Genomic DNA, 13,205 nt, shown 5'->3' with positions numbered 1-13,205 from the left:
GCCCTTTAATATTTCACCCAATGTCATCTATGAGGACCCCCCATATTTCTGCATGCCTGTGATTTCATGATCTTTTGGCCCACATCGGGCCAATATACCATTTTTTCACTGCATAGGAAAATGCAGTCTACTATGTTTTAAAATACAGAGGGACAGAGTAAAAAAAAAGTATACCCTGTGTTAAACATTTTTTACAATGGGGATTAAAGTTTGAGGTTTGCTACTATATGACCCTACAGTGACATACATTTGAGGCTTCCATTGGGGTACACATAAGAAAGCTTATGCTACCAAGCTAACCTATGCAGAGGGACATAGTAAAAAAATATATATCATGTAGTACACATATTTTTAAATGGGAGTCGATGGCTGACGTATGCCACTGGCATATGTCGAAGGCTTACGTTGAAGGTACACTATCCTATCAAAAATATTTGGACACCCATATCAGCAGAATGGATGGTGCCTTATTAGAATGTCACATGTCCCAAACCATGCTATGGTTCTATGCAGTGATTAATCAAATCAGATGGGCGAACCTGGGTGGAGAGGAGGCCTAGGGGAACACCTTTTGCCAACAGTTAAGTAGGGTGGAGGTTTTGGTATGGTCTGGGGATGTTTTATGTAGGACGGTGTATGGGTCGGGAAGACTCCCGGTATGTATTCCCAACATGGGATTTGAACAGAGCCTTATTCTTAAAGCATTGCTTAAAGAGGAGAATACCTCCACCATAATGCGCCATACAAAAGCGTCATACAACGGCACACTCAGTGCCTACAGATCTGGACTACGGAGCAGCAGGGACCTTATCTGAATCTTCAGCTTTGGGTGGAGTAGAATGTTTAATGGCCGAGATCTGTACCGTACTACTGATTTAAATACGGTTTTCTTACAAACCAGGTTACCTTCAAAACGATTTCAAATGTAAACATACTAGTGAAGACATAATCTGCATATCCTAGCACCTGGGGGTACAGAAGAGTCATATGTTATCTACACATCACACCCATCAGTAAAAACAGAACATTCATTTACCTTTAAGAAGATTTCAACTGTAAAGATTCCTGTGAAAGCATAGTCAAAGTAACCAAGAATCTGCAAGGTACAAGAGGACAGTGAGAAGGTGCACAACGTAGAGCAGAAGGGGCCAGTCAGTGCCTCGACTTCACTGATGAGCCCATGCCAAGAATGGTCATTTACTCTGTGTTGGTACTGGGTCTAGGAAGAAAGTCCATCCTTGTCAATGGGGGTGCGCCTTAATGGGGTGCAGAGCATTCGCACCGAAGACCCCTCAGAAAAGTAAGATGGCACTAGTATTCTAAATGACGCACGCTACTGTAGGTAGGAGTCTTGCTTGAGATTTCACAATGGGAAATGTCACGTTATGCATCTGCTTATCAGGGATTTCACAGTCAATGTTGTGAATGGGAAGCCATTGGACAATCGTGTAGGTCAAGGGCATAAATATAAATCTAGTTGAGTCACCAGATTCAAAGAGGAATTTCTATTATAACAAATGACAGGTCATCAATGAAAAATGATTAGTTGGGGTCTGTTACTCGGGATCCCCACTGATCAGCTAATTGCCGGCTCCGCTGTCAGTAGTGCAGACGCAGCTCCAATGAGAGGTGCACCTGCCCTACCAAGCTGGACCGCTGCAATATGGGTGGTATGATCTCCTTCCTGAGCTCTCTCTACTGACAGTGGTGCCAAGAATCAGCGGATCAGCGGGGATCCCGAGTGGTGGATCCCCGCCAAACATCTATTGATGACCCAACAATAGAAAAAAATCCCTATAGTCCTGGACAAGTCCTTTAAGTCAATGCAGCTTATTCATTGTATAATAAAAGGTGGACCACTTTCTAAAATACTTTGTGTTTCAATTCAAGACCTATTGGGCAGCTTTAATTATTGGATGAGACAAGTTCTGTTCAGGTCCAGAGACAAAATATAAGTTCTCATTCTGCTTCACTGAAGATAAAGGGGAACATAAAAGGGGAAACAATTTACTAGTTCTTAAAGCGACTCTCCGGTCCTGGAGAAGCAAAGATGGCCGAACCACTTGATGCAAACTGTGTACTCTCATGCATTGGTAGTCTAAGATACTACAGGCAGCTCTGACTGGTCAGTGGTGCTCATGTGGACAGCACTGGTCAATCTAACAGGTGGAGTGTCTTAGACTAATGAAGATGGAACAATACCTCTGCAGCGCCACCTATTGGATGGCAGCATTCCTGTAAATCACTGCCCAACCCTTTATATAGGTCTTTATAACAATGATTGAGAATTTTGAAGACCTGTATAAAGGGTCAAACATTGATTTGCAAGAATGCTGCCATCCAATAGGTGGCGCTGCAGAGATATTGTTCCATCTTCCTTATTTGCATATATTTCCCAGAGGAGCTTGCATGGCCTTATAAGACTCTTCACTAACCTCCTAGGTGTCTCCTTAAGGAGAGAGGATACCCCTCCCAACCTTAGACTAATGATGCATGTATTAATACAGTGTGCATCAGGCATTCAGAGAAGCTGGTGTGGCCATCTTTGTTCATCTTTGTTTCTCCAGGCCCAAAAGGTCCTTTAAGGTGAGAATTACTTATGTCACTAAAAAGTTAAATGGAGTTAATATATTTACATGAGACATAAATTCAAACTCTACAATAAAAAAATGATGTTTCCAAGAAGGTTTTTCCAATTTTAATGCATCTGTTAGGGGGTTAACACGCTCTTTTCCCAATCCACGAATGCAAGAACTAGCAAAGTGTTACTACTGCAAACTAAATTACAAATAAAATAGAATCAAATGAAAACACCTTTTGTAAAATAGGTAATCGGTTATTTAACGTAGGACATAAGTTCAGTGCTATTCTTCCTATGGACTGTAGGTGGCCCTGTCTCACCACATTCTGTAAACATCTCACTGAATGTCTTCACCTCCTTGTATCTGTAGTACTTTTATATGTCCAAATCAATTATGTAACATAATTAATTGTAAAATCTAACAACACATTTAAAGTAAAGTTCCTCCCTCTCTATAGGAAGGGGCACGGTCCGTTTCCCCTTCACAGAAAGGCCGCGTCTCCGGGAGTTACTACCTACGGCGCGTTAACAAAGGTCAGACCGGCTATTTCTGACTAAATCAAACTGAATCCCGAGTGCTTAGTTAAGCAGCAGGAGCAGCTCCGTGTGCCGGCGAGACGAAGTGATAATGACACGCGGCTCAGCGCTGGGGCCTTGTGCTGCGCGGGACGCATAGTCTTCACGTGGCAAGTACAGGGAACGAGAGCTCCATAATTGCATTTAAGTTCTGTGAAAGGTCAAACTCCATGTTAAATCATTTTCTATCTACTTTACACGGGGGCTAAAAATGGCTTTAGGCAAATAAAGTTTAATGATGTTTAATAATTACATAATTCAGACTTCTGAAACTTCCCACTATACTTGCCGCTTCAAGAACTCTGTGGTCAATGAATAGCAACAGTTTGCTTATAATCCGATTGTCTATGCTGACTCACACGTCTCACAGCTCAGTTGCAGTCCTGCTAATCCTCTATGAGCTATGGTAGATACAAGGTGCTTTACAATTGTGGAAACAGCGATATAGAATGAGAACGGTGATCTAACTTTTTTAGGTCAAGTCACCAAAATGACGGCCATTTTAAATTCCACTCTAATTTTTTCATTGGGAAGGTAGGTGTGTGACATATCAAACTGGTGGAGAATTTCACCAGAAAACCAATGGGGGGCTTCATTTTAACATAACTTTATTCCTTCTTATGTTAACACAATTTCAACACAATGATTTTTCTTCATTACGGGCAATATGAATGATGTCGTTCTCTGAAGCAGAACATGTTAAGATCGTTCTCCATCAGGAGTTGAAGCATTTGCAATTTGTAAGGATGCCATGTATGTGTAGGCTTAATTTGCTGGAGACACGACTATCCACACTTCCCTGAGACTCTTGCTGAATGAGGCCAGAACTGCGGTGGCTGATGCTTCATCAGTAAGGGTTTTCTGGCATCCAGATTTCGGTTAATCAGAGACAGAACCTATTTCTCAGAATTTGGAAATAAGTTTATTGTGGGTAATGGGAGGTCTGGTTGGGTGGCGTTGATTGAAATCTGCGTCAGTCACCTGATATAAGGACGATCTCAACACGTTCTGCTTGAGATAACGCATTATTCACGTTGCTTGTAATGAAGAAAAATCAACGTGTTAACATGACAACGAATAAAGTTAATAAATAAATGTTAAAATGAAGCACACCATTTTCTGGCAGCTTGATATATCACACACCTACCTTTCCATTGGAGGTGAATCCAATTCAAAATGGCCGTCTCTTTGGTGACATAGCCTAACAGGTTTCCCCCTGCAGCACCTTGTATGCAGAAATTGGATCACAGTCTTCCAAACCCTTTTTATCCTATATGGGTGTTTTCACAATTTTAAGGCACCCTGTACTGTATGTTAGCAGCAGAAATGTTACAATTAGAGATAAGCGAGTATACTCACTAAGGCACTTTACTCGAGTGAGTAGTGCCTTAGCCGAGTATCTCCCCGCTCGTCTCTAAAGATTCGGGGGGCAGGGAGCGGCGGGGGAGAGCAGGGAGGAATGGAGGGGAGATCACTCTCTCCCTCTCTCCCCTCCCCCCCGCGCTCCCCGCCGCAACTCACCTGTCACCCGCGCCGGTCCCGAATCTTTAGAGACAAGCGGGGAGATACTCGGCTAAGGCACTACTCGCTCGAGTAATGTGCCTTAGCGAGTATACTCGCTCATCTCTAGTTACAATGTATCAGTATGGGTAAAATGTATCAGCCTGTTGCTATTTACATACATAGATAGTTTGCAGTAAACAATCAGGCCATGTTCACACGTTTAGGATTCTCTCCTGATGCAACGATTATCATTCAGCGATGCCAGAGTTCGCTCATGCAGCCAGTTCATGCAGGCACATACATCGTTGGCTCGTTCAAACAAGAAGTCGGTCAGTCGTTAACATTCACCGTATAAGTGACTGAGAACGACGGAACGATCGGGATTTATACTGACCGATTAGTGAACGAGTCAACGATGATTTTTATGCTGCATAGTGAATGATGAACTTATGATGAATTTATCGTTCATCGTTTGATCGTTTGGCGTGTTTACACTGAACAATTATTGTTCATTTCCGCTCGTTTGAACAATAATGTTCCGTGTAAAAGGGCCTTCAGTCTGTGAGAATCCTTTTCCTGACCCAATGACATTATGTGAGAAGAAGGGTTCTGTAGATGAAAAAGGAAAGCCAAAATACAGATGTGGCAGAGCTATCCCCACTACGCTATTCGCATAGCATGGCCACTGCCATTCAGTGGAATGCAAATAGCATGGCGGCACGAAGCCGCACTTCATTATCTCAATAGCCAGCTAATGAGAGAAGCGCTGGCTAAGCTACGGTACATCTATATAAGGAAATTTCAAATTGAAATCATCATGGTAATGTACTTCTAATTTACTAGTAGACGGCTGAACCCTGGGGTAGGAATACCAAATGGGAAACAGAACAACATTTTCAGCACTTTCTGATCACAGTGCAACATACACATTGAATGGCCACTTTATTAAAGACACCCCTCTAGTACTACGTTAGCCTTCCGAAACCCAGCAACCATTCACAGGCATCAGAGGACCCAGGATGTGCCATGAATATATTCCACCTCCACCAGCCTAAACTGTTGACACCTAATAAGAAGGGTTCATCGATTCATGCTGCTTGTGCCAAATTCAGACCTCCCATCAACATGAGAAATCTGGATTCATCTGAGCAGGTGATGTTTTTCCGCTGCTCGCTGATGCAAGTTTTGTGCTTTTTTGTACACTGTAGTCTTGCCTTTCTGTTTCTCTTGTGCTTTTTTGTACACTGTAGTCTTGCCTTTCTGTTTCTCTTGGATAAGAATGGCGCTGGAACTGGTCTTCTGCGTTTATAGCTCATTCGTGCTAGGGAACGACAAGTTGTGTGTTTGGACAAATTAGTTGTAGCATCAGCGTGGTATTCAGCTGCAATTTGCTTGACTGTACCATGTGAAGGATTCCTGACATCCTCCTCGTTGTCAATGAATGGTTTCCATCCACAGGATCCCTTTTCGTTGCATATCTTACCTCGATCACGCCATTCTCCGTATACTTCGCATACTGTTGAATGAGAAAACCCCAAAAGACTGGCAGTGAAATCCTGACCCCGGTTAGTCTAGCACCGATGACCAGCCTCGTTCACAGTTCGCCACATAACTTAATTTCCCCATTCTAATGTGGATTTGCGCTGAAACTGATTCACGGAAAACTTGATTCTATGTTGTACTCCGGGGTCACGGGTATAATTTCCATATAAGGGGGCTCCAATAGTAAAAGGGTAGGTGTCTCTAATAAAGTGGCCATTCAGTGCAAATGACAAGAAAACATTATGCCAAAATGGGACTAAAACGGTAAAAAATTTTAAACTGGATCCAGTTAAAAGTTATGATCTCATCACTTCTACCGTACTAACTCGCCAATAAGTTTAACGGTCTCACTTGCTAAATTTGCTGAAAGAGAGTGTTTCAATTAGAGGGCCATGTACCCAGCAGAAACCCATACGTACATGGGAGAACGTAAAAACTCCATGCAGATGTTGCCCTTGGTCACATGTGAGCCCAAGACCCCAGCACTGTTGTGCTAACCACTAAGCCACCATACTACAGTTCTATAGATTAATAGTACTGGTGATACTTACTATATTCCGGAAGGAATGGCTGCGGATGGGATCCTCGGCTGCTAGTGAGGCGCTGCTCAGCATTATAAACACTAGGATGAGGTTGGTGAAGATATGATGGTTAATAAGTTTGTGACAGCCCACGCGAATCCTGCACAGAAAACATACATTATGTCAATATACAAATAAATGTGTATGTGAAATGTCTGTCCAATGCCAATGCTACTGCCCTTCCATGTGAAGAGCCATGGTGGGGGGGAATGAAACGATACCCCACTCTCCATGCACTGATTTAACAAGGGGTGATAAAACGTGAACAACATGAAATATTGGATATAAAGCCTTATGATACATTTGAGAAAACTGTGAAAAAGGCCATACAGGGGGTGGACAAATATATGGAAACACCGTACAAAATGCATGCCTTAAGTTAAATAGGATTATGAAATCATATTTCAATAAGACATGTAGAGACCGATTTTAAGTGGAGGTAATATGACACAAAAGTGAACATCTGCCAGAGCAACACGGTTCCATTGGTCAGAGGTTTGAGCCAGTCAGCTGCTGTTACCAGCTGGCTCCCAAAACCACCAGAGCAGGGCAAGAGGTGAAGTAAACACAAATTTGGTGGGAAAGCTCTCAGCCAAGCAGGGGTCAAAAGGGCAGCTCAGTGCTAATGATTAAAATCCCGTGAATTTCATATGGTGTCCATACTTTTGTTCACACCCTGTACGTAATCTCTACATAAAGTAAAGCTTGTAGAACATTGATATAACATAGAATAACATGATTCTGTCTATGAATGTCTAGTAGAGGACAGTAGTGGCACTCATACAAGATATCTGTAGAGAACGGTCATAATTACGGGTTTGTGTTGCTGAAAATAAAGAAGGCGCTGCCCTCCGGAATTGGGGTTATCTTTTCTTTCATGTTTAGCTCAGACATCCGGCGTGGACGAGGACCTGCTGGTACTTCTGGTTCTTCTTCATCCTCCTCATCTACAATATAACAGATCATTAGAAATCAGTGAGCTCTTGGAACCTGTCCAAGAAAATGAAAATTGGCAACTAATGGACGCTGATTAAAAGATATGTGCAATTGAAAAAAAGACTCTGTGAGCTCCTATCCGCCACATAAACTAAAGTTATGGACTCACAGGAGCCAGGAGGTATCACTCAGATACCCGCCTTCCTGGTAGTTCTCATGCAGCCCTTCCGCTAAGCCGCTACTTCTTGTATACAGTGGACTACCTACGCATGCATTCATATTGAAGAGAGCTAGACCTGTCGTTAACAGCATGCAATAAGTAGTCTGTGGTAAACTAGGACAGAAGCTTTGCAGGAGGATGGTGGGGGAACAATGAGGAAGGCGAGTAGAGGTGTGAAACCCCCAGACTCAGCAACTCTGAGCCCATTACTTTTAAGGACCACTCTGGAGAAAACATGTTTTTCGATGTCTGTCCCTCTCACCTGATTGTCTCTCACACTCTAAAAGTCTCCTCTGTATTGCAACCACTTCCATGCAGTTCAGCCCTCTGTCTGATACTTATCAGGCACCATCTTGATGGTGAGATTTTTTACTTTCCAGTTTCAAATCAATCCCATAATCCATCAGTACAGCATTAGCTAGAGGCTATACTATTTCTGCCTGTTGGGGGAACTGTTATTACCTACTATATTTGCCTAAATAAGCTACAGACCATAAGTATACAGTTAGGAAGATGAGCTGTGATCTCCTCTATTATAACTGTGTGACAGGAGCTAGTGATCATCATCAGTAACTGTGACAGGAGTGCCTATGTCCCCCTCTAGGCAGCTTCTGTGGTAGGGTCAATGTAAGAGCATCGTGCAGACTGAGAAATTGACTGGTAACAGACAGCATAACCCCAAGTAGATCTGAGCTGATCAGAACTGAGATTACATGACCATCTGAGGAGTAAGAGGCCGCGAGTCTCAGAATAACTAGCCAAGATAGCACTAGCCAACTTATATCTACTGGGGGGATAGCTACATCATGAATGAAAGAAATCACTAGAGTGGCCCTTTACCTTATAGGGCACTTAGAAGTGGTCAGTCTCCTTCTAACTACATGTTCTGATATACAGACAGAGAATAATAGAAAATTCTCACTTTCAAGAGAATGCTGGATATTCCTGAATTATTAAAAGGGTTACCTGGCCTCTAGTAGCAGAATGTCCGTATGCATAATACATAACAACATCATCCTACTATGGAGAAGCAAGCCATGTGATATGAGGACACACGGAAAAAGCATCATAGAGTCCCATGGAATAACGCTGCAGTGATGCAGACTGGGAGGGGGGTTACAGAGGAAGATTTTAAAGGGAAGTATATTGCAGAGGCTTTTTTGTATTTTGAGCAGGTTGTCACGACCCTTTAAAAGTCAAGTTAACCCCTTTAATATGGAGCACTGATACCATGGAAAGTTACCTGGCTCAGTGTGTTCTTTTTCTTCTTCTGCTTCTTCATCAACTGAGACCTAGAGAAAAAGGTGTTTATAACATTAATAGTATGTAATATTATAACATTGTTACAATTAGTAATCTCTCTCCTTTATCAGTACATACTCATATATCTTAGTTTCAATAGCACACTATCCTAACCTAAAGTAATTGGACACCTGAGCAAGAATCAGAAGTAGTATTCATTTATATATGTTATTAGTTAGTGGGGCTCCTCTGGCCCTAATGACATCGAATATTCTCCGTGGTATGATGATGATGATTATCAATTCACTCACATCCAATCTTCGGTCACTCTATGGATCAATGTTCTCCATGTATACCTGTCTTTCACGGCTTCTTTCAGTTCCACGATTGGCATATTCATGGTGCCTTGATTGTATCTAGCCATCTTCTTCTTTGTTATCCTGATCCTCTCCTTCCACTGACCTTGCCAAGCATCAGCACTGTTTCCATTGAGTTGGTGTGTATCACGTGGCCAAAAAAAGAGAGAGCCGCTGCTTGATGATTTTGCCCTTTATTGATATTTTCAGTTTGACACAATCTAACACTACCTTGTTGGTTGTCATGACAGTACAAGGCATCCGTAGCATTCTCCTCCAGAACTATACACTGCAGCTGGTATTTTCCTCCAATCATCCTACAAACGTTTGACAAGTTTTCCTAGATGCATTGGCCAGTCTACAATGGTGCAAGGAGCGTTGTCATTGGAGAGTTGAGCAATGGAAGAATGGTTTATGGAGTGAAGAATCACACTACTCTATCTTCAAATCAAATGGGTGTACCTGGGTGTGGAGGATGCTGGGGAACGCCATTTTCCTGAGTTCCATTACTTAAAGGGGTTGTCCTGCGAAACAAAGTTGGGGTATACACTTCTGTATGGCCATATTAATGCACTTTGTAATGTACATCGTGCATTAATTATGAGCCATACAGAAGTTATTCACTTACCTGCTCCGTTGCTAGCGTCCCCGTCTCCATGGTGCCGTCTAATCTTCAGCGTCTAATCGCCCGGGGGGGCTATTGAAAAAAAAACAAACCTGTTTCGGCGCGGGACAACCCCTTTAAGTACGGCAAAGTTTCCATTATGGTCAGGGGATGTTTTATGTGGCACAGTCTCGGTCCGTTGGTTGTAGTGACAAAAACCATGAACAGGAAGGCGTACCTTGACTTTCTAGACAATAATGTGCAGTCAACAATGTGTTAATACTCTAGAAGTGGTCAGCAATACTTCGAACAAAACAATGTAACTCATCACAAATTCAGCACTGTTTTAGGTTGTCCTGAGGATATGGATGTTCCATGACTGGACTTGAACCCTATTGAGCATCTTCGAGACAAACTGGAATGTCAGGTCAAAAAATATGAATAGCGTTTGAGAGAACTAACCAGATATTTGCAGGATGAATGGAGGGAAGTACCAGCTGAAGTGTATCAGATGTTAGTAGAAAGTAGGCTATGGAGTGCCAAAAGTAAATACTACTTTTGATTCTTGCTCGGGTGTCCAATTACTTTTGGTAGGACAGTGCAACTAGACAGAACAGTTTAATGCATATGTTAATAGTCATATAATGTATGCTAAAATCTGAAGAGACTGTGACTATAGGAGCTAAATTGTTAGTGCCTATTCTGACGAACAATAATGAAGGTAATTACCCTTTATAGCCGGTAATTAGACACAAATGTCCTGTCTTTAGGGAATACAACATTGCCAATAAGTAGTGCCTCACTTATATGTAGTTGTATTTCTTCTGCAATGTTACTCTATTTCATGACACTGGAAGTCTATCTGAAACCTCCAGCACATTTGATGTCTTGTGATTCACAGTGGGTCAGGCAATAAATGTACTACAGAGTAGGTACTTGGATGCAGATGAAATCCATCACAGAGGAATACTAAGAGTACTTTATGCATACTAGCATACTTTAATTCTAATAGAGTGAATGTATTCCAATGAAATGCTGCCAAAGGTTTAAATATTGTGGGAGCCTCAATAAAAATGTGCTTTTAGAAAGCAGTAAGTGCGAGCACTTTCTTTATAGTCATACGAATGAACGAAGGAAAGATTAAAAGAGTCTGGCGAGCCAGCCAGGAGCTGATCTTAGAATATAGTCTAAAGGTCTAGCAAACAAGCCTGGCATAAAATAGAACACAATTCCACTAGATTACAAATTTAGTTCAAAGTATAATACTACTGTTTATATTATAGGTCTTTATATGGAAGTCTGTTCACCCATATAATCTTCAAATATTCCAATGCTTTATCCAAATAGTTGCAATAAATACAACCAAGCTGATCACCCAGAACAAGTTTAAAGCACAGTCCAAGGTATGTAAGGTGGGAGTGCCATACTGGAGCTAAATGCTGAACACAGACATAGTACCAAACCACATCCAATTCGAATTCTGTCTGCTCAGTTGTGTCTGACTCTTGGATGCTCTGTAGGCCGGACCTCTCTTCATGCTTCTCTATTCTCTACAGCTTTCAGTTGCCTGATGTCCATTCTTGTGTCCTACTTGATGGTATCCGGCCAACGTGTTTTGTCTTCCCCGTTTCCTTTTACCATTGACCATTCCAAGTACAATCTCTTTTTCCAGTGAATTTGCCCTCATCACGTGTCCAATGTAAGTTGGTCTCTGTCTCGTGATTTTGCCTTCCAGGGACACCTCTGGGTTGATACGGTCCAGGATAGCTTTGTTGGTGACCCTAGCTTTCCCGGGGATTCATAGAAGTTTTCTCCAACACTACAGCTCGAAAGCGTCAATTTTTTTTCTATCTGCTATCCTCAGTGTCCATTTCTCACAGAGACATTTGGCAATCGGGAAACAAGAAGGTGTAAAAAAGTGGTTTCTTCTATAGCTGGGGCCAAAACATCCCAAATACTTTATCTGGAAGTCACCCCCAGGGTTGTGAGCTTCTACTCCTGCCACCTGAAGGAACAGTCTTCCATATGAGATTTTATCTCCTAGGACTAAATTCTCTGTAAAAGCATGACTGGGGCATCATACAGGGCATTCATGCAAACAACGTAATTTTCAGAATCTTTGGTTTTACAACGTTCCCCAGTAGTGATGAGCGAGCATACTCGCTAAGGGCAATTGCTCGAGCGAGCATTGCCCTTAGCGAGTACCTGCCCGCTCGAGCGAAAAGGTTTGGCTGCCGGCGGCGGGCAGGGAGCTGCTGGGGAGAGCGGGGAGATCTCTCTCTCCCCCCCGCTCAGTGCCGCAACTCGAGCTTGAGCAATTGCCCTTAGCGAGTATGCTCGCTCATCACTATTCCCCAGTAATAGGTCATCACCTTTGCCTCAATTGCTTTTTTCTCCGCCTTCTCTCCATCCTTGTTCTCCAGACTTTCTTTCCTAAAATATAAAGTAGAGCACATATCGAAAGCATGAAAACTTTACCTATCACACTTGTAAACCCCTTTAATGTCACGACTTCTGTAGTTGCAACCTCTGCAGCATCATTCAGCACATCTTATTAACCACCATGTAGGTGCTCTCCTTAGGAAGAAACCATACCCTTCCCGACCCACATCTATAGGCCTCTCACTAGCCAAGCCAGAAACTGATGTCTGTGTATGGTATTCTGTGTATGGTATTCTGGCTTGGCTTTCAATTCCAATCATTGTTACAAGGCTTGTCTAAAGAGTCTAACATTGACTTGCATGTATGCTGCGTTCCAACAGGTGGTGCTGCAGAGATATTGTCCTATCTTCCCTATTTGCATATTTCACAGAGGGGCATGGATGGGCTTATAAGTCTCCTCACTCACCTTCTCGGTGTCTCCTTAAGGCAAAACAATACTCTTCCTGACCTTCAGCATATCTTTAAACTGGACTGGGGAGCTTATCACTCCCCTGATTTTATATTGCTTTTTCTATATCATTTTTCAGAACAGAAGCCCTGATATCACAATAATTCAGCTGCCAGTGAAGAGGTTTCCGTCTCCTCCAAAACAAGTACAGTCATCTACTGAGATACTTCCAAT

General features: G+C 42.4%; 1 protein-coding gene across 1 annotated transcript in view; it reads right to left on the bottom strand.

Annotated features, from left to right (window-relative positions):
* CACNA1D (calcium voltage-gated channel subunit alpha1 D) overlaps nt 1-13,205 on the bottom strand; it is a 369,112-nt gene that overhangs the window by 122,293 nt on the left and 233,614 nt on the right. The window contains exons 18-22 of the mRNA XM_066596532.1: nt 12,514-12,574; nt 9,183-9,231; nt 7,598-7,730; nt 6,754-6,883; nt 1,037-1,096 (exon numbers count right to left, since the gene is read on the bottom strand). Coding sequence (XP_066452629.1) covers nt 1,037-1,096; nt 6,754-6,883; nt 7,598-7,730; nt 9,183-9,231; nt 12,514-12,574 — 433 coding nt within the window. The remainder of the gene's footprint in view (nt 1-1,036; nt 1,097-6,753; nt 6,884-7,597; nt 7,731-9,182; nt 9,232-12,513; nt 12,575-13,205) is intronic.

Source organism: Eleutherodactylus coqui, chromosome 3 (assembly GCF_035609145.1).
Source record: "Eleutherodactylus coqui strain aEleCoq1 chromosome 3, aEleCoq1.hap1, whole genome shotgun sequence".
Lineage (NCBI taxonomy): Eukaryota > Metazoa > Chordata > Amphibia > Anura > Eleutherodactylidae > Eleutherodactylus > Eleutherodactylus coqui.
The sequence above is the reverse complement of the archived record's forward strand: the minus strand, read 5'-3'. Positions and strand labels throughout refer to the sequence as shown.